General features: G+C 57.4%; 1 protein-coding gene across 1 annotated transcript; it reads left to right on the forward strand.

Moving 5' to 3' along the window:
• The first annotated feature begins 398 nt into the window (after positions 1–398).
• Positions 399–19,045, forward strand: WNT10A (Wnt family member 10A). Its single transcript, XM_068195570.1, has 4 exons — positions 399–1,202; positions 4,080–4,342; positions 12,153–12,529; positions 17,303–19,045. The coding sequence occupies exons 1-4, from the start codon at positions 1,144–1,146 to the stop codon at positions 17,768–17,770; spliced, it is 1,167 nt and encodes a 388-aa protein (XP_068051671.1). The 5' UTR covers positions 399–1,143; the 3' UTR covers positions 17,771–19,045.
• The last annotated feature ends 909 nt before the right edge of the window (positions 19,046–19,954 follow it).

Consider the following 19,954-nt stretch of genomic DNA (forward strand, 5'->3'; position numbering starts at 1 on the left):
CACAGCACCTTTCCCCCATGCCCTGAGCACATTCCTCACAGCAGCGTTCAGTTCCCCAAGTCCCCACGAATATGGTCCCATTCCATGCACGCTCACCTCCCACCCCACGCACAGTCCCCCACACCGTGCACACATGCCCACGGGCCACGTACACTCAGTTCTCCCCGCGCTCCAGATCCACGCCGCACATGCTCACCCTACACCACGAATACTTACCCTGCACCCTCCGCACACTCCTCCGCGCTGAGCATTCCCACCACACACACTTCTCCGCGCTGTGCACGCTTACCTCACACACCGTGCCCATTCACCCACGCTGCGCCCACCCCACGCTGTTTTCCCCCCCAGCCCCGCGCCCACTCTTCTGCCGCCCGTGCCCGGTCGCCCCCCCCGCCGCCCGCTCCCTCTCCGGTAGGCTGCGTGCGACACGCCGGCTCCCCGCCCCGCTGCCACCCTCTGCCCCGTCCTTCCCCCGCGGGCTCCTGTCTGGACGTGTCGGGACTCGGGCTCCGGGCGCTGAGTAATGCTCGGCGCAGCGCGATCCCAGGCAGAGCCGCTGCCGCCGCCGCTCCGCGCCCAGCGCTCCTGGGGCGCTCCGGCCGCGACCCTGCTCGCTCCGCCGGAGGCCCGGCGACACCGGCGGCGGGGGTCGGCGGGGGGGCCGCGGCTCCCCATGTGCCTGCGGGCCCCGCGGGAGCCGCGGAGCCGCGAGCCCGGCGAGCCCTGCCCACGCCCGCCGCGGCTCCGGAGCCCCGGGGCGCCCTGGGGAGCGGCGGGGGAGCGCACCCCGCGGGCCGAGGCTCCCCCCGGCCCCCCGGCACGTCCCGCCATGGGGGGCTGAGCCGGGGGGCTGTGCGCGGCGGGGCGGCGGCGGGCAGGGCGGGGGGCGCGCAGCCCTCGCCGGGCTCGGAGGGCGCCGGGGCGGCGGGAGGCGGGGGGCGCATCCCGGGAGGATGGCAGAGCCGCCCCGGCGAGCCGAGCCCCGGCGCGCAGGGAGCCAGTGAGAGGGAGGAGAGGGGAAAACACAAACAAGCAAACAACCCACAACAAACAAAGCGGGCAGAGAGCAGCGCCGAGCCCCGCCGCCCCTGCCCCAAAGGCGCCCGCCCGCCCGCAGCCCGCACAGCCGCTGCCCCAGCGAAGATGCGCCCGGCCCTGGCCCACGGACTCTGCTCGCTGCTGCTCAGCCTCTGGGTACCCAGGTAGGAGCTGCACCCCTTCATCCCCAACCCCGCCGCTGAGAGCCCCGGCCCCACGGGGAGGGCGCCGGGAAGCCGCCGCGCCCAGCCCCGCACCGGGGGCGGTCTGCCCAGGGGGCTCCTGGGGGGGTCCCGCCGCCCCAGCCCGGCCCCGCACGGTTGCGGCCCCCCGTTCAAGGGGCTGTCAGGGCTGCAGCCCCCCTCCGCCTTCCCTCGTCCCGACGGAACGCCGGTGGGATGCGCAGCTTCTCCCGCTCCAGGAGGCTGTCCCCCTTCCTCCCCGGCCACAGACGCTCCAGCGCCCGCCCGGACTGCCTCAGTTTCCCCGCTCGCCCGCGGAGGACGGGGGAATGCCGGCTGGGATGGCGCTGTCGTTGGGGTCGGTGCCTACTGGATCCCCCTGCGTCCTCTCCCTGGCTCCGCCAGTCCTAAATGCTACAGGGGTAAGAGGGGCCACCTGCTTTACAGAAAGCGAACCCCCGAATTCCCCATCCCTGTCCGTCTTCGCCTTCCCTCTGCCCGCTCCCAAACTTGTGCGCTGCAGGCAGCCGGGGGTTAATCCTGGTGCTGGTACGAGTCGGGGGGGGTGTCCCCCGCCCTTCCCCCTCCCTCCAGCCCCTTTAAATATAATTTGTTAACGTTGGGACTTGTATTAATTAAAGCAGCAGCCGCTGCAGCCTGTGACCTGGGGGCCTGTCACCGTGAAATCAAGTTTAAATCCAGATTTAAAGGGGGAAGAGAGCTGGGGGGAGCGCTGTATCCTCCTAAGAAGTGTGACAGTGACAGCTTCTTGCCGGTCCCTGGCCCTCCTGAGCCCAGGGTGGAGCGAGAGGCAGAAGGACCTTCCCTCTACTCTCCGCAGCCCCTGCCTCAGTTTCCCTGCAGTGCAATCGGGAGAAAGACCGTATCATCGCCCCCATCCCGGGATGCCCTGGGAAAAGATGGCAGACGCTCTGTCAGGCTCAGGACACGAAAGGAACAAAGTCGTTGCGGTGTTCGGGGCAGGAGCACCTGGGGTTGGAGATGGTGGTAGCTACGTCCTGCTATGCATCTTTTGTCAGCCAGGGCTTGCTTGACAGTGAGAATGAGTGCAGGAAGCTGGGAAGAAGATTTTCCCTCCTGTGTAGGGGTTTTGGAAGGATGCACTCCCTTTGTCTCTCTTCTCTGCTCCACCTCGACTCTCCCTATTGGAGTCACTGTGGATTTGTACTGGGGCATATTCATATACTACCCCTGGAAGTGCTGGGATGGGTATAATATATATATATATTCATATACTACCCATGGAAGTGCTGGGATGGGTATAATATATATATATATATTCATATACTACCCCTGGAAGTGCTGGGATGGGTATAATATATATATATATATATATATATATATATTCATATACTACCCATGGAAGTGCTTGGGAAGCTGGAGAAAGCAGCAACCTGATCCTGACAGTTCTCCCTCTGCCCTGAGCAAGCTGTAATTCAGCAGAGACGCTGGGGCTGGACCCTCCCTCCAGAGCTGGGTGAGCGCTGAGCTGGGAACCTCATCCCCTGACAGCTGCTTCTGTCCACGTACCTGCACCAGGCTTACAGGGTTTGAGGGAACAAAGGGGGAGTAACCCTTCTCCCCAAGACCTGGCAGCTGCAGTCCTTCTTCCAGTATCCTCCTCCAAGTCTTGTTTCTGTAATCAAAGTTCAAAGGGCTTTGGGCTCCTTGCTTCTCCCAGGGACCCAGCTCTTGCCTGTCCCAGAAAACAGGGAGAGACTTCCCTGGGGAGAGCTCCCAGCAGGGACCAAGCTCTCCTGAAGAAGCAGTGGGGTGGTGCTGAGCTCCTAGTGGACCATACTGCAAGATGCTGGATGCTGCTGGGCGTCCCACTGTCTGCTGCTTGCTTTGTGGGTCATCCACTTGGACACTGTTTATCCCAAGAGTCCTTCAAGCCATTCCCTGGAGTTGGGCAAACCCTTCCTACTGTCTCCTTCTCCAGATTTGTCTGTCATGTGTACGACCATATTAGCTCCAGGCATGTCTTTCTGGACATGCTTTGTCTCCCACATCCCACATCTCACATCCCATCTCCACACACTCCATCTACTTCCCCATTTCCCCAGGTCACATCTCTATTTGTGTAAGTACCTGTACCCCTGCCATGGACCACGTGCCTCTCCTTGTACCCATCCATTTGCTGCTTCTGTGGCCACAGGTATCTGGTTCAGTGGGGCTAGGATGTGACAGTGGACTTGGGATTGTTGCTGGGAGCTTTAGGATAGTTTGCACACTGCTTGGCTCCATATTTCACAGCTGAGCTGAAAAGAAAAGGCTGATCACTCCCTTTACCTCCCTTATAAGGACCAGCAGTGCTGGGGGGATACAGGAGATGCAGGGAGGGGATCAACCAGCAACACAGATGTGGAGGCAGACCTGGAATGGTCCTTCTGCCCCAGGGTCTCTCAGTTATCCCAGGGGGAAGCCCATGCTTTCTGTGGAAGACGAGTTGGGGCATTGTGTGCTAAGAGTCTGTACTGCATAGCCAATGTGGGAGATCCCTGGTGGAGCACACAGAGAGAGTGCAAGCCTGGGAGATGCTGGGCTCCAGGGGCAGGATGGGCAGATTTGGCTGCTGCTGGGCAAAGGCTGCCAGGGTGTCTGTACTGTACTTATGTTGTTGGAGGCGATTGCAGCCCTGGTGCTGCGGGTTTTCTCTGCCTGGATGAGTACAGGGTTTTTCCAGCCTTCCCTATAAGCAACGGGCACCGTGTGGATTTGGGATCATCTCCCTTCCCTATATGTGTCCCCCACAGACTTTTCCCCTTCCTTGAATGGAAAACCAAGTAGTTGACACATTGCTTGCTCTGAGCTCAAGGGTGTTCTTTTCCATCCCAGCTCCTGCTCCAATGAGATCCTGGGCCTGAAGCTGCCATCAGAGCCAGTGTTGAATGCCAACACGGTGTGCCTGACCCTGCCGGGGCTGACACGGCGGCAGCTGGAGGTGTGTGTGCGCCACCCTGACGTCACTGCCTCAGCCATCCAGGGTATCCAGATTGCCATCCATGAGTGCCAGCACCAGTTCCGGGACCAGCGCTGGAATTGCTCCAGCCTTGAGACCAAGAACAAGATTCCATATGAGAGCATCATCTTCAGCAGAGGTAAGGGTTGGACGCTTCCCCTCCTGTCCCACTATCCAGCAGTTTCTCTCTGGAGCCCTCATGGGTTCCCCCTGGGCCCCTGAACAGCTCTTCCCTGGCCCAGGGGATGATGAGGCAAGCTCTTCAGCATCCCCATGGATGAAGGCAGACAAATGTTTCAGTCTGCCAGACGAAGGAGCAGTGCAGTATGGGAAAGCTGCTCCATGCACCTTTGTGCCTGCACTGGCCCTTGTCCTGAGCTGCTTCTCCCTGACCAGCTCCAGCTGCACCTGAGACTCTTTCCAGGCCCTCCTGCTTTCTGGCATCTTCTCCCCATGTGGTGTAGGCTGGTGTTTGGAGCAGTACCATGGGTGTGCAGCATAGTTGGTGGGTGTGAAGGTGGATGCCATGCTCTGGGATTTGGTTTGGTGGATATAGTTGAATATCTTGACTCAGTTCTGCTCTGGGGATGGTGTTTTAGTGTGTTGTGATGAGCTGAAATGCCCCTAACTAGTGGGACGTAGCTCTGTGAGCCTGTCACCCTGGTGTTCTGCCCTTGTGTTGGTTTTCCAGTGCAGAGAGCTAAGGGGTCACAGTTTTGTGGGACCCTAAAGCATGATGGCAGAGGGGACAGGAATACAGGCTGTCCTGGGAGCTCACCTGCCCACAGAGCCCCCAGGTGCACTGCTGAGACAACTCTCATAGCTCTCCACATTCTGCCAAGGATCCTGGTGCCAGGATCTCATCTCCCTCGCAGTCATGTCTGGCTCTGCCTGTATCAGAGCGGCTGGCCTGCGTGGTGCAAATTAGGATTGTGACCTGATGGGATTTTCTAGAGGACTTGAATGTATCTTTTCAACCAAGTACCCTTTCTTGGAACCCGTGCCTCAGCATGTTTCTAAGTGCCCGTTGCCACAGACCATGGTCAGGAAGGACAAAGTGGTGCCAGTGGCCGGCAGTCAGGGTGCTGAGGGCAGGCCGGGTGCCCAGCACAAATACCACTCCTCCAGCTCCCAAGAAAGGTGAAAAATACCTAAGAAACTGCTCACATACATGCTTCATGAGCCACTCAGCCTGATGCCCAATGGAGAGTTCAACCTTCCAACCATCCAACTCTTCTTCAAACATCCTTCCACATCCTACATCTTCTTTCCCTGGCACTATGAGGAGAGTCTCAAAGAGGAGAGGTTGGCAGCTTGAGGCTTACATGTCATTGAGGGGATGTGGTGGCAGGAGCCCACAGGCAGCTGTAGCAAGTGGGGAGAAGGCTGGAGAGGGGATCACAGAAGGTTTTTGGTGTCCAAAGGTGTCCAGGGCAGCTTCGACAGCCTCACTGGATGGAATGCTAGCTTGGAGCATGTGTGGCATCAGGGCTGTGGTCCTGCCATGGAGCAGCTCTGGTCCCTCTCAGGACCTTAGTTCCTGGAGAAGGGCAGCATCTCTTCCCTCTGTGAGCAGTGCCCAGGTTAGGGCCTGGCAGGAAGGGTGGGGAGTGTCAGCCCTGATAAGCATCAAGGTATTTCCAGGTCCTCTGAGGAATGTGGTTCACTTCTAGTCTCCTCGGGCAGCAGGAGACACTGACTTGCTGGCTCAAGTTGCTCACACACCCAGGCAAGCTTCCTTGCTCGGGGTACCACCAGGCTGGGAGAGAAGCACCAGCAGCAGAGAGCATTGACCTGCATCCCTCCCTCAGCCCACCTTGTCTGCTGGTGGCCCCAGTGCCTTGCACCTCACTTGTGTCTCAGATGTTCCTGCAGCCTTTCCTGCTGTCAGGGCTGTGACCGATGGATGTGGCGACTCTCACAGACCCTGGACTCCTGCCCTCCATCTTGAGCTATTGGAAATGGTTCAGCCCAGGCTCTCAGCATTGGTGGGATCCCATTCTCTGGAATGGAGACACAACATCCAGCAGCAGGGCAGGATGGAGGTAGGGCTGGAGCATCAGAGCAGGCAGGCATCTCATGGCACTCCTGTTTTGGCAGCAGAGGTTGCAGCATGAGCCCCAAGCACCCAAGCTATCGCATGTAGTTGCTTGGAGCCATTCTGGCATGGAGCAGGCCTTCATACTGGAGCCCTATCCCACTTTGAACCCACTCATGTCCCTCAGTAGCAGTGCTGGAGCTGTGAGCTTTGCCTTCCATCTGTTACAGGCACAGCCATCAGAGAGGGGTTGCATCTCAGGAGCCCAGTGCTGGAGGAGAGGCGAGTGCTAGAAGTGAGGGGTGCAGGCTCCATGCTGCAGACTTTAATGCGTCTGACCACCAGGGACCAGGTCTCTACTCTGCGCCCTGCCCCATCCTTGCCGTGCCTGGGAACGCAGCGTGCTTGTAGGATCATTGTTTGTAACCCGAAGTGACAGACCCCTTTAATCTTTCATTCCTTTTCCCACTTCTTCTGCCATCAGTTCAGCCGTGCGTGAATCCCACTTTAAATTATTTGTAGCTGGCTTCTCCCTCCCGCTCTCCCCGCTTGGCTTCGCTCCCCAACTCTGTCCTGTCCTCCTGCATCTCTCACATCTTCTCCAGTATGGGCATGAGCCGGACAGGATGCAACACTGTTCCAAGCTGTCCCATGGTGCCCGTCCCACACTGCCCAGTATCCAGGCACTCAGTGGTGCCAGGGACCTCCTCCCCTGGCGTCAGAGAAGAAGACAATGGGAGATGAGTGCTCATCTCCTCATCCTGCTGAGCTGATCCCAGAAGTTTGACTACAAGCTCTGGGGAGACAGGAAGGAGAGGCTTCAAATTGGACAGGGCTGGGAGTCTGGGGTGGCTTCAGAGCAGCATAGCTGGAGACAGGGATGCTGCTAGCATCCTGGGCAGAGCACAGACCTGGAAGATGCTGCCATCCCTGGGGCACGGGAAACAGTGGCTGTGAGGCAAAACAGCAGGTTAGTGGAGGGCAAGGAGGATGCCTATGAGTTTACCATCCCTACTCTCACAGAGACACCGCCATGGTATGTGGGTTTTTCAAGTCTGGTCTTTTGATGCTGCATCCCTGGGGTATGAGATGTCCTTTGTAACCTCTGTTGAGTCTCCAGTGCCATCTGCAACCCCATTCTCCTTGGCCCATGTCCCCTCCATGTTAAGCCAGGCTCAACAGTGCTATTGGGAATCCTTTGCCAGTCTTCCCTGGCTCCCCAGCTGGCTGCCTATGTGCTCACCACCTTCCTGCCCATTCTCTGGCACTGTCACTTCTGCCAGGAATCTCCAGTGCTGTCCCTGGTCTCATCCTTCTCTGCTGTACCTCCCTCTCCCTCCATGTGCTTGCCTGGCTGAGAGAGACATTATCTTCTGGCCTCAGGAGAGGTAGGGAGATGGAGCAGGGAGGTCGAGGCAGGTGGCTGCATCTACACCAGCAGTGGAAATAGGTCCCCTGCTCCTGCTCCAAGGGTGAGCAGCACGATTGTGTCCACCCCACTGGAGAGGATGGCCTGTATATTGTGGTATATTATACCACAGCATTTGTGGGCTGCCAGGCACTGTGTGGCTCGGGTGGGCTGACCCATGCCTGGTTGCCTGACAAAAACCAAGTTGCAGATGGTGGTGTGTCACTGAGCCTTGGTCCTTGTCCAGTATGTGTGCACCCATGGCTGGGTACAATGCCATCAGGGCTGGGACTGTCTGGCTTCTGGGCAGGGGCTGTCTGAGGTGTGCTATGGGACTGACTATTCCTCTTTGCTCATCCCAACCTCAGCCCCATCTACATGGAGCTCTGAAAAAATTAGGACCCCCCACGGAGGAGGTGGATGTCCTTGAAGGCCTTCAAAGGCTCGTGGTTGGAGGGGACATGACTCTTGGTTCCTGCAGCCTTTGGAGAGATGGGTGATGGTTCCATGTCCTATGCCCACCTTAGAAGGGCTCACTGGTGACAAGGGGTTGGCATGGCCATGGCCAGAACTTGATTTCTTCTAGCAGGGAGTGGGGAACTCCCTGCAAGGATGGAAACACCAGGTGCTGGGGCCCAGCCAGCTGTGAAATGGAGCCTGGGGAAGCTTTGCTGAGTGCTGAGGGAGGCAGGTGCTGTTACAGCTATCCAGGGAGATGCTGCCAAGCTCAGGACCCCGGCACCCAGCTCTGCAGAGCCCCAGCCAAGCTCTGGTGCCCGCAGACCGCAGCGCCTGGCCTGGCGCACCTGCAGCTGGGCTGCTGGCAGGGTTTTATGTACCCCCAGGCAAACCAAGGGCTTTGCCCACCTGGCCCTGAAGCACATGCGGGTACTGTGGATGCTTGGCTTCATCCCTGTGGGTTCCCTCATTCCCTGGACCATCTCCCCACTGAAGGTGCAAGTGAGACCCTGGGGCCAGGCAGGATTCCTGGCGATGTGGGGCTGAGCTCGGCTCCCTGCAGCCTGCACAGCAGCAAGGGCTGCTCTCTGAGTGCCGTGGGCGGACAAGAGCGAAGGCTGCGGGCTGTCCCTGGCACGCTCAAGAAGGTGCAGGGAGGCAAGTTGGGATCTGTAGGGAGGCATTTAATGCCTGGTGCTGGGCCAGACCCTGGCAGGTTCACCTGCAGTTTAATTAGGGAGAGGGGAGGGGAGGGAGCGGGGCTGGGGGAGAGGCAGCATGTTGGGACTGGCCGTCTCAGCAGGCCTCGCAGGAGGTGGAGGGAGAAGTTCTCCTCTGCCTTATATCAGGGCTGGGGCAATGTGCCCACACCTCCTGGAGCTACACCCCACTCCTGGGGGGTATTGCCATGAAGGGGACAGCTGAGCATCCCTGGGGTACCCTAGGCTGGGCCTATATGAGGCTGTCCTGCTGGCTCCCTCAGTGCCACCCAGACATCGCAGTGATGAGTGCTGGGAGGGAGTTGCTGCCTGGATGTGATGGTGAGCTGTGGGAGGAAGGCCATGCCTCCAGCTCGCCCTGGTCTACAGACTGCAGAGCCTGGAGCTGTGCCTGAGCCAGCCCTGTAGCCTTCATCGCACATCTGCATGAAAGATGGAGTAACTGCAGCATCCATGGTGGAACCAGTCCTGCTGGGACTTAGGGTCTTGCTAAATGACCTCCCATCTCTTAGGCACAGCTTGACAGGGAAAACTTTCCCTCCTAAGAAAGCTGCTTTGGGATTTGACCCGAGGAAGAGATTTCAGACCTGTCCTCCTTGCCTAGCATGGTCTTAAAGTACACAGCAGGCTCGATGCCGGTGGTGGGGGTCAGGACTGTGTCCTCCTTTCTCTCTTCCATGCAGGATGCATTACTTCTTATCCCTCCCACAGCTACACCTCTTCTGTGGTCTCTGGAGGGATATGGTGACTCAAAAAACACTGCTGAAGTCTTAGGTGGCTGGGGTAGCTGGTGAGCCTTCCACCAAAGGGCTCAGGGCTGGCCACCACATGCCACTCTCAGCTGGGTTCCTGGAAGCTTCCACCCTTGCTGAGCCCAGGAGGCAGGTGGTGGTTGCAGCCATGCGGCTCGTTGCATTGCTTCAATCCTCTGTCTCTGGTGTAGCTGGGTAGAGCAAGGAATGTAAACTGAACCTCCTAGCAAAACTGTACCAGCATGGCTGCTGTGATCCCAGTGATGCCCTGACCCCTCCTCCCCTTTGCTCACAGCTCCCCATGACAGCAGGTGAGGGAAGAAGGGGAGAAGGCAGGGAAGAATGGTGGGGCCAGGCAGAGTGATCTGAGCAGGGAAAGGACCATGATGAGATGGGAACAAGACTTCCTGAATGCTGTGATGTCATGTCTTGGGGACCAGTCTGTCCCCTGCCCACAGCCTGGGGAATGGCAGCTCCAGACACAAGGACCCATACATCATCAGCTCACATGTACTTGGAGAGCACTAGAGGAAGAAGGAGGACTGGGGCTTTAACCCATGGGTTTCCCAGCCATGGAGGGTGCCCAACTAAGCTGACCTCCTTACCTCTAAGGACACGGGCTTGCTAGACGGACTGGGTGGGGTAGAGCTTGTGTCTGGGCTCCAGAAGAGATTTTAAGGACATGCCACACCAGAAATTATTTTTTAGACTGGAGAAATGTGTGAGAAAGAGGCAGGGCTGAGAGGAGAGTGTTGTGCTGGGTGAAGGGTTTTCTTCCCTTGTCCCCAGGCGCTGGCTGTGCAAGGACCTAGGGATGCCCAACAGGGTGACAGTGACAAACTGGGCTGTGCCTAGGTTTGGCATATGAAGGGCTGAAGCTGGCCCAGATGGCGGGATCAGAGAACTGACACAGGGAGGGAATCCAGGAGACCTTTCTGTGCTGGTTCTCTGTCCTCCACTGCTCACCTGGGGACTGAAGTTCCCCAGATGTGGGCCTTCATGCTCCAGCAGCGCTGTGGGTGTGTTGCAGGCACTGCCTGCCAGCACTCTCCCTGGGGAGGCTGCACGGCACAGTGTACGCACCAGCAGCCCCATTACCTGCCCACTGAAAAATGTTGTTCAACTTGTGCATGGAAAGAGGCAGGCTGAGAGCAAGCTTGTCCCACACCAAGGGGAAGCTGGGAGAGGCTCCTGCTGGCTTTTAAGCAGTGCCTCGTTAATTTTTTAAATGCACCAGTGTCAAATTAACACACAAAAGAGCAGCACGACTTTAAATGCAGGTTTCCGGGCTGCATTTCATTTTCCTTTAATAAGATCATAGCGTTTGCTCAGCGGGCGGCAGCGAACCGCGGAGGAGACATGCGTGATGGGGAGATCTGCCAAGGACAGGCGACAGCAGCGCTTGCACTCTTACTTCTCCTGACTCTGTGGCACAGGCAGGGAGCTGGCAGAGCTTTGGGGTGCTCACCCAAGGCTCGTGTTTGATGGCATGGATTTGGTAAAGAAAACACCCCAAAACCTGTTGTCTGTTCAGCTGTGTCAAAGCCAAACTGCTCATGTCCAACAGAGGGAGAGAAGCTGGGAACTCCAGCTATTTATTTATTCACATGTGACGCCACGGTACAAAATCTGGCATTCGCTCCATCCTTGCCTCATGCTGGGGCCAGTCAGTGTGCACCAAAGCAAAGGGCACTGCAGGCTCCCCGCCTGACCTGGGAACCACAAACAAAAATATTACTTTGCACTTCAAATAGAATAGAAACTCCCAGGGAGGAGAGGGTCCTTACCTGGCTTCAGTGAAGCCAAGAGATTCTCAGGTATCCCCTGCTCACAGCCACATGGAGCCCGATGAAGCCCCTTCTATGAGACCTGTCCCTGTCCCCATCTGCCCTGTCCCCAGCTAATGACACTTGTGGATGTCCTCACTCCCTAGTGTTTAATGACAACCAGCTGCCAGCTCTGGCAGTGCATGGTGTGGTCACTGCATGCTCTGACTAGGGATCATCATTTTTTTCCAGCCTGGTGTCACATTTAGAGCTTCTTGTGAGACCTGGCAGGGTTCAGGGTGGGAAGGCATATGAGCAGATGAATGGGGCTGGACAGGCAGTGCAGCCTGCTCTTTTTACTGCCTAATCTGCACCCTGTGAGTAAGCAGAAGTGGCCCAATCTTCAGCAGAAATATCTCTCAGCCAGTGTTATATTTAGTATAGTAGGAAACTCTGAGTGGAGAGGGGAGGAGGGATTGCCTTTCCCACCAGAGCCACGATGCTGATGCCTGAGCAGTGCTGTGGTGGCATCTTCTGGAGTGATGTGAGAGCAGGGTGATGGTGGAAGCTGGGGTCCCAGCTAGGGCAGGGCTGGCCTAAGGGCAGCAGTGTGTCCTGGTGGGGATGGGGCTGGAAAGCAGAGAGTGGCGATTCACTCATGGCCTATGTGGGAGCTGGTGCATCAGGAAAAAGCAAGTCACAAGCTGAACCTCCAAATCCCTACACCCCAGTGTGATGATGAACTCATCCAGCCCCTCACGGGGGTCACACCACCCAGCCTGAGCCCCAGTCTCTCCTTCCTTGCAGGCTTTCGGGAGAGCGCCTTTGCGTACGCAATAGCGGCCGCCGGCGTGGTGCACGCCGTGTCCAACGCCTGTGCTCTTGGCAAGCTGCAGGCCTGCGGCTGCGACCAGAAGCGCCGTGGCGATGAGGAGGCTTTCCGGCGCAAGCTGCATCGTCTCCAGCTGGAAGCCATGAACCGCGGCAAAGGCATGGTGCACGGGGTGCACATGGAGCACATGCCGGCGGAGACCCCTGGCCTCCAGGACTCCTGGGAATGGGGAGGGTGCAGCCCTGATGTGGACTATGGAGAGAAGTTTTCCAAGGATTTCCTCGATTCCCGGGAAACCTACAGGGATATCCACTCCCGTATGCGGCTGCACAACAACCGCGTGGGCCGGCAGGTGAGTGGGGCGCTGGTGACAGTTGTGGGGTCCCCAGGGCGGGAACAGGGTCTCCAGGACATGTGTAGGAAGGCTGTGAGGGACTCGTGCTGGCTGCTGTGGAACCATTTGTGAGTCTGGGATTGCCCCCACGGCACCCCCTCTCCCCAGTCTTGCCCAGAACAAAGGCAGTGATGCCCTTAGCAGGACAGGGCTGTGAGGATATGCCGGTCAAACACTTGCTGGGAGCAATTGCTGCTGTGGCCTTGCCAAGGGATGCTGTCCCAGGCCACTGTCACCTGCCTGTGCTGCAGTGGTGCTACTGGGGTGGCACAACAATGATTCTGGCTCCTGCCTCTCAGGAACTGGGTGAACTGGTGTTGGTCAGCTGCAGTGGCGGTAAGCTAAAGACAGGGAGGAGAAAGTCACCAGCATCATGGGGACACAGCACAGATTCTGCAGCACCCAGACATGTCTCTGCCTCCAGAAAGGGAGCCAGTGCCCCAAGGAGGCAGATGTGAATGAGATTGAGTTAGGCAGTGGGCTCCTATACCAGCTGGGAAACACAGCATGCCCTTGGGAGCAGAGGTGACAGCCCACAGCCTTGTCCCCCATCTCGAGCAGTGTGCTGGAGCCTGTTCAGGCAAGCAGGACAGCCTCCCCACCGTTCTTATGATGTCAGGTCTCGTTAAAGGTACTAATTAGTAGCTCATTCTGTCTGGAAGCTGACAGAAAGCAGCCTGACACTGGAGACAAGAAGCATGCAGGCAGGAGGGGCTGGGAGGATGGCTGCATTTCCCTGCCTGCTTTTGCTCACAGCAGGTGCCTGAGAGATCACATCCATTGAATCCAACAGGACACATGTCCCCAAGACCCCAGCCACATGCTTCCAGGGCAGTGCCAAGGGATGTGTAGTGGCTGCAGGAATAAATAATTAAAGGTCAGATTTCCACAAGGAATGTTTCCTTGGGATGGCTCAGACATTTGGATGTGCCTCTTGCTTTGAGCATGTTTGAAGCCGGCTGTGAGGTGAGGATGCTGCAGAGCAGGGCCTTAATGTGTGGGTTACAGTGATGCTGGAACTGAGCTTTACCACTCTGGAGAAGCCACCCCAGTCTGGCCAAGCTGTAAATGCCTGGGGAATACCAAAGCTTTTTATTTGTTTAGCTTTGTTTGCTTGTGTGTGGTGAAAGCTCACTCAGTGTTAGGCAGCTAAATCCTCTACAGACTGCTCTGGCCCAATCTGGGCAAGACCCCTGTTCCAGTTCTGACTCCAGAGCTCATCCTGATTCCCCTACACCTCTCCATGCCCTGGATCTCTAGGACTCTTGGCAGTGTTCAGAAACCTGTGGTCTGTGTTCCCTATTTCCCAAGGGGAACCTCACAGCCTGCAGAAGGAAGGGGAGATGAGAGAGGAATATTTGCTCTGGCAGGATGTCACGAAACATTTCCTGTGGGATCTAGTAACAGTGAAAATGCCTGGGGTCTGCTTGTCCCTGAGGGCAGGCAGGCACAAGACTGGCAATGTCAGCTCTTGGTGGCTTCAGAGACAAGAACTGGACAGATGAAAGAAGCCTGGGAGCTAGAAGAAGAGGCAGAAGAAGACTAAAGGAATAAAGCAGGGAATAGTACCTGTGCAGGTGGGGAAGCAATGCCTGGACAGGGTGCCCAGCTCAGGGACTTTGTTGAGATGAGGGTGTGAGCCCATGTGTGGGAGCTGTGGGTGCCAGGCATTGGAACAAGGAGATGATGCTGTGCCTGGTCTGTGTCTGTTGGTGCCATGCTTACTGCCAGGGCTGGTCCTGGAGATGGGCTCTCACTGGGGATAGGTTCTCCAACTTCCCACCTGCTCTTATAGCAATGCTGTGGGTCCCACACCCACCCAAGCACCACTTAATATTAGGAGCAATTTTTCTGCTGTAGTAAGGAGCAATCTCCTGAGATTTCCCAGGAAAGGAATAGCTGTGCTCGTTGCAGCAGCTCTGTGGTCCTCCCCTCCAAGTCCTGAGGCTTGAACCTCATTAGCAGAGCGGTGATGTGGACGTGCATGGCTCATGCCATGCCCTGCCATGCACCATCCCTCTCCATGCACCAAGAAGCTGCAGCACCCAGAGCTCTCCAGCATCTCACTGATTCTGAGCATCCTCTCTGTGGTTCCTGTGTATCCCACGGGTGCTGTGTGTGTGGGTAAGCCTGTCTCCCGGCTCAGACCCTACAATGCTGGAGGGAGGTGACAATTCCGTGAATGGTGGCATCCAGGTGCCATCAGATGTGGTTTCTCTAGTATAGTGGGTATCATGTTCACCTGACACGTGGAAGGTCCCTAGTTTGAAACCAGGCAGAAACACACTGATTTTTTCCTTTTTACATCCAGCTATGAAGCTGGGCAGGGGATTGCAGCTGCAAGGCATGTGCAGCATCCTCTGATAGTGGCAGTGGTGACCTTGCTCCTGAGGAATAGGAAGCCCTGTGATAATCATTGCTTGGTCCAACTCAAGACTGAGGTGGGTGTTCTGCATCCCTGGCAGGCAGCAAGCTCCCCAGCAAGGAGCAGCAGAAGTGTGAAAGAGACTTTACAGGTCCTCCTAACTCACCAGATCAGAGAGCAAGAGAGGATGAAAGGAAGCCAGGAACTACCCATTACCCTCACAACAAAGACCTACGATAAAGTTCTTATGAGCGTGCCTGGGAGGAGCTGGGAATGTGTGAAAGAAAGCACCAGCGAGTCCAGGCATGTGTAGAACTTGGGTGTCTATGAAACAGGGAAAGGATGGGTAAGGGTGCATGGAGAAAATTCAATGACAAAAGCATGGGGCCAGGACTCAGATGGGCCCTTCTTGCATCTCCCAGCTCTGTCAGGGTCCTGTCCCCTCTGTGCTGCCTGTGCAGCAGGGAAAGACCATCAGCCATTGCTGGTCAGGGGTGGATGGGTGTTGTGGTGCTGGGGCTCGGGATGTTCAGCAGTGATGGCTTGGGTGATGGAGATGGCCACGCTTGACACCTTCTCCAGCCCCTGCTGTGACCAGTTGTAGGCCCAAATGAACCCCTGTCCAGCTGTCACTCCACTGTCCCCTCCATCCTAGTAGCGAGCCTGCCAGCCACAGCCCTGTATGCAGATTTTCCCTGGTCCAGCCAAGCCAGCAGACAGGGAATGTGGGAAAGGATCGGGTCCCAGTGCCAGTGTGTTCCCAAGGATAGTGACAAGTACAGTGGCAAGCAGCTAGTGTCACACCCAGGACATGGTGGAGAGGCCAGGTAGCTCATTACTGTGAGGTGGAGGCTCTTCCCAGCAGGAGCAGGACTCTCAGCAGGATGAAAGCCAAACTCCAGCTCAGCCCAGACCTCTCCGCCATGTGCCCTAAGCTCCAGGCATGTTTCCCTGGCCTGCCTTCATTACCATAACTGCTTAGCAACTTGGAGATTTACTCAAAAACAAGAAAACAAGGAATAAAACCTACCCACCCCTACCTAAACAAGGCACTCCTGTCACATGTGTCCCTCCCAGGGAGGGGGCAGAAATAGGCAATATGTGGCAGGCATGAAGCTAGGTAGATGTGCAGGACTGGCATTGTAGGACAGCACCTTTCACAGGGACAGGTGTTCTCTGGAATCCCCCCACAAGCCCTGGAGCAGGGCCCTGGGCATGGGGATCAGCCTGTGATAGTCTGCAAGCCCCATCTGAACTCCTGATGAGGTTTGGGTGTCTGCATGGGAAGGGAACTTGTTGAAGCCTGTGTGAGCACATGGATATGGGGGCACACAACTCAGCAGGGAATCCCTGTTGGGACAGAGCAATGGACATTATAAACTGTCTTTCCAGGCTGTGTGGGGAAGTGTGGCCATGTTGTACCCCTGGAGATTGATGGGCATGAGCTGTTTCTCTTGGCTTGGCCACTGCAGTATCCCTTACAGGGATGGGGGATGTAAGGGATCCCAGCATGCAGCCTGGGGACTCAGCAGCCTTGCCCAGGGAGTCCAAGGAACCCCACACTGGTCTCTGACCCCTGCACGAGCTGTGCTTTCAGCGCGGCCCAAACTACAGCCAGAGCCCAGCCCATGCACCCCGGCCCTTGACGGGGGTGGATGTATAGCACTGGCCGCACTGCAGCCTCTACAAACCGTAAGTCAGGGATGTGATCCCTGCTTGGAATTTGGGTGGTGTTGGGAGGCAGCACCTCAGCCCCCTGGTACTGTGGCCAGGTTGGCTGAAGGAGAGCAGGCCAGAGTTAAAAGCAGAGCTGCTCCTAGGACTCCCAGAACTGGGGCTTTATGGGATTAAGGTTTTGGGGACGGGAAAGGAAGGGAAAGCATCCCTCCCACCTGCCCCACTTGCAGTGCTACTGCCTGGTGAGGTGCGTGGGAGACCCTTGCACTGGGGAGGTCCCAGTATGGCTGCACAGATGCAGCCATGCACGATGTTGGCTTTTAACTGGGGTTAGGATCCGGTTGATGCTGCTGGAGCCAAGCAACAGTGGGAGGTGAGATCCAGGCTCCTTCTCCTCCCTGTGCTCAAAGAGCTCACCCTCTCCTTTAGGTGCCAATCCCTTGATGAAACATAAAAGCCAGTTGGTATTACCAGGATGGGAAGGGACAGGGTGTGGGACATGAGTTGCACCGGGCACAGCAACAGGGTGCAGCCTTGCTGGCTTTGCAGTTCCAGAGCTTTGATGGCTACTCGTGCCAGCCCTTGATGTTCCCGTAGTGCCAGCCCACACAGAGCTCCATTGTGGCTCCTCCAGTCCCCAAAATGTGTCTCCTTCATGCTAACTCCTCTGTCCTTCCTTCCCCGCCCAGGTGGTGATGGACAACATGAGGAGAAAGTGCAAATGCCACGGTACCTCAGGGAGCTGCCAGCTGAAGACATGCTGGCAGGTGACGCCTGAGTTTCGCCTGGTGGGGTCACTGCTCAAGGACCGCTTCTATGGGGCCACCCTAATCCGGCCGCACAACCGGAATGCCGGGCAGCTGGAGCCGGGCCACGCTCGGCATCGCCGCCGGGCTGGCATCAGCGAGCTGGTTTACTTTGAGAAGTCACCCGACTTCTGCGAGAAAGAACCGGCCCTGGACTCCTTGGGCACTCAAGGGCGCCTGTGCAACAAGACCAGCCCGGGCATGGACAACTGTGAAAGCCTGTGCTGCGGCCGCGGGCACAACATCCTGCGGCAGACACGCAGCGAGCGCTGCAACTGCAAGTTCCACTGGTGCTGCTTCGTGGCCTGCGAGGAGTGCCGCATCACCGAGTGGGTCAGCGTCTGCAAGTAGCCAGGCAGGGATGGGTGCCCACGCCAGGGTGCCAGGGACAAGCACGCCTGCCTGCGGCAGGGGAGGGAGACGGGGATTGGCGCTGGGGGGGAGGTGGAGCCGCGATACCCGCTTCCCTCCGCTCCGAGGGAGCAGGAGAGGACATGCTCAGCACCCTCCGAAATCAGCACTTTGTCGTCACCCGGGAAGGGCAGGGCTGCCCGCTGCCCCCCAGCCCCACATGAGAGCACCAAGGCTCCCAGCTCCGGGGAGCCCACGGCCATGCTGTACAGACCGCCGACACCAGCACCACTCGGGGGGGCGGAGGGTGGGCGTGGGGGTGGGGGACTGCCCGCTGGCACCCAGCGGTATGGACCAGGATGGGGTCGTGGACACAGCAGGGCATGGGGAGCCCAGGGTGGGAGGGAAGTGGGGGGGGACACACACACTAGCACTGTGCACAAGTTCCTCCAACCACATGCGAGGTTGTGCTCGGAGCAGGATGGGGTTGGAGCACCCCATGGGATGGAGAAGGGGCACAGCTCCCCACTGCTGGGGCTCACCTCTCACCTCTGGGCTGGTTTGGGCTTCGTGGCCGGAGGGGCGGGTGCCCGGGGCTGTGCTGTGTGTGTCTGTGTTATTATATGGTAAGTTATTTTCTGATTGTGAATAAAAGTGGATTTGAGACAGCATAGGGTATTTCAGGATGCAGCACCCTGCTCTTGCTGCTGCCAAGGGCTCTCCATTCCTCTAGGGGGACAGAAGGATGGAGGTGGACCCTCGGTGCTGCTGACCTACTTGTGTGAGACTTTCTCTCAGGTGCTCTCCGGCTATCCCATAATAACTGTCCTATGAGCTGTTTGCAGACTGGTAGGAGGTGGGGACCCACCGCAGGCATCCCAGACACTTGCAAGGTGGCTGCTGGGAAGCTTCTGCCCAGTTGGATGCATGCTAGACCCCATCCATCCCATGGGAATCCTGGCTGTTGCCCCCATGCTGGGGCTGGAAGCTGCCCCACTGTCTCCCACACTCCTGGGGAGGGACGATGGGGCTGGAGAGTAGGGAGAGGGGAAGGCAGCATGGGTGGGCCAGGCACTGGGGGTCCACAAGTGGCAGGTTGCTGTGGTGGTGGGGAGGGCACCTATCTGGCTGCAGCAGCCTGCAGGGGCCAGGCAGGGAATCATGCTGCTGCTGTCTCCTGGCTGATAACTTCCCTGCTCCTCCCACGGCTGTGCACCCCTTGGGGCTACACAAAAAAAAATAGAAGTGAATTAAAAAAAAAAAAAACCAACTAAAGGAGGAAAATACCAGGCTGGAAGGAAGCGAGCACCCTGGGTCCAGCAGGGAGTGGTCCGTGTCCTCATTTCATAACACTCACGCACGCAGCTGGAGCTGGATCAGCTGGGACAGATGCTCTGCCCTTCACCACCCCTGGATGGGAGGGCTGGCTTTTCCCCTCCAGAAGGGACCATGTAGATGGGGTCCTTGCTTCTGGAAGCAGGTGAGGAGAGGAGGAGAACGCTGCAGGTGCTGGAAGGAAGTATAGGAGCTTCAGTGACCTTGCGGCACCTTCACGGCTCTGTCTGCCAGCACAGAAGGGACAGCAAGACACAAGGTCACCACAGTGGCTCCCAGCAGCAGAGATATTGGGCTGGTGTTCTTGCAGGGAATAGGATCTCAGCTTGGGCTTTGGGGCACCCAGGCTTGCCCTGTGAGGCATGAAAGCAATGTTGTTCCCATGGGGCAAGTTTATTCTGGGCATGCTCCAGCAATTCATTTTTCCTCCTGAGATCCTACTTTTCTATCTCCAATATCCATCTCCAGTATCAAGGCCCTTTTCCCAAATACCCAAGACTTTTGCCTTTTGGCCATTACCCTAAGAATTAATTAGACCCCACGAGGTTCCCCTCCCTCCCAGGCTGGCCAAAACCCTATGTCCCTAAGGTTATGCTACTCAGGGCAGTGGAGCTCTGCACATCTATCATCCTCCAGCACTTGGTAAGTGACAATGGCTTCCCACCTCCCAGGGGCTGCTTTGAAGATGCCTGTGATCTCAGGGCTGCCTGGGGTGATGACTGACTCACCACGGAAGCTCTCACCACACTGCACTGGCCCTTTCACCCCCTGCTTGCCAATCCCAGACCACCTGCTCTGCAACAGCAGGATCCTAGGATACGACTCCCCCATAAGGGGACCACAGTGGGG

This window comes from Anomalospiza imberbis, chromosome 7 (genome assembly GCF_031753505.1).
Source record: "Anomalospiza imberbis isolate Cuckoo-Finch-1a 21T00152 chromosome 7, ASM3175350v1, whole genome shotgun sequence".
NCBI classification, from domain to species: Eukaryota; Metazoa; Chordata; class Aves; order Passeriformes; family Viduidae; genus Anomalospiza; species Anomalospiza imberbis.

Bases quoted from the DNA above. Each gene is read 5' to 3' on its own strand.
- WNT10A (XM_068195570.1), top strand. From the start codon at position 1,144: ATGCGCCCGGCCCTGGCCCACGGACTCTGCTCGCTGCTGCTCAGCCTC. The intron at 1,203-4,079 runs GTAGGAGCTGCA...TTTCCATCCCAG, and splicing joins CTCAGCCTCTGGGTACCCAG to CTCCTGCTCCAATGAGATCC. The intron at 12,530-17,302 runs GTGAGTGGGGCG...TTCCCCGCCCAG, and splicing joins ACAACCGCGTGGGCCGGCAG to GTGGTGATGGACAACATGAG.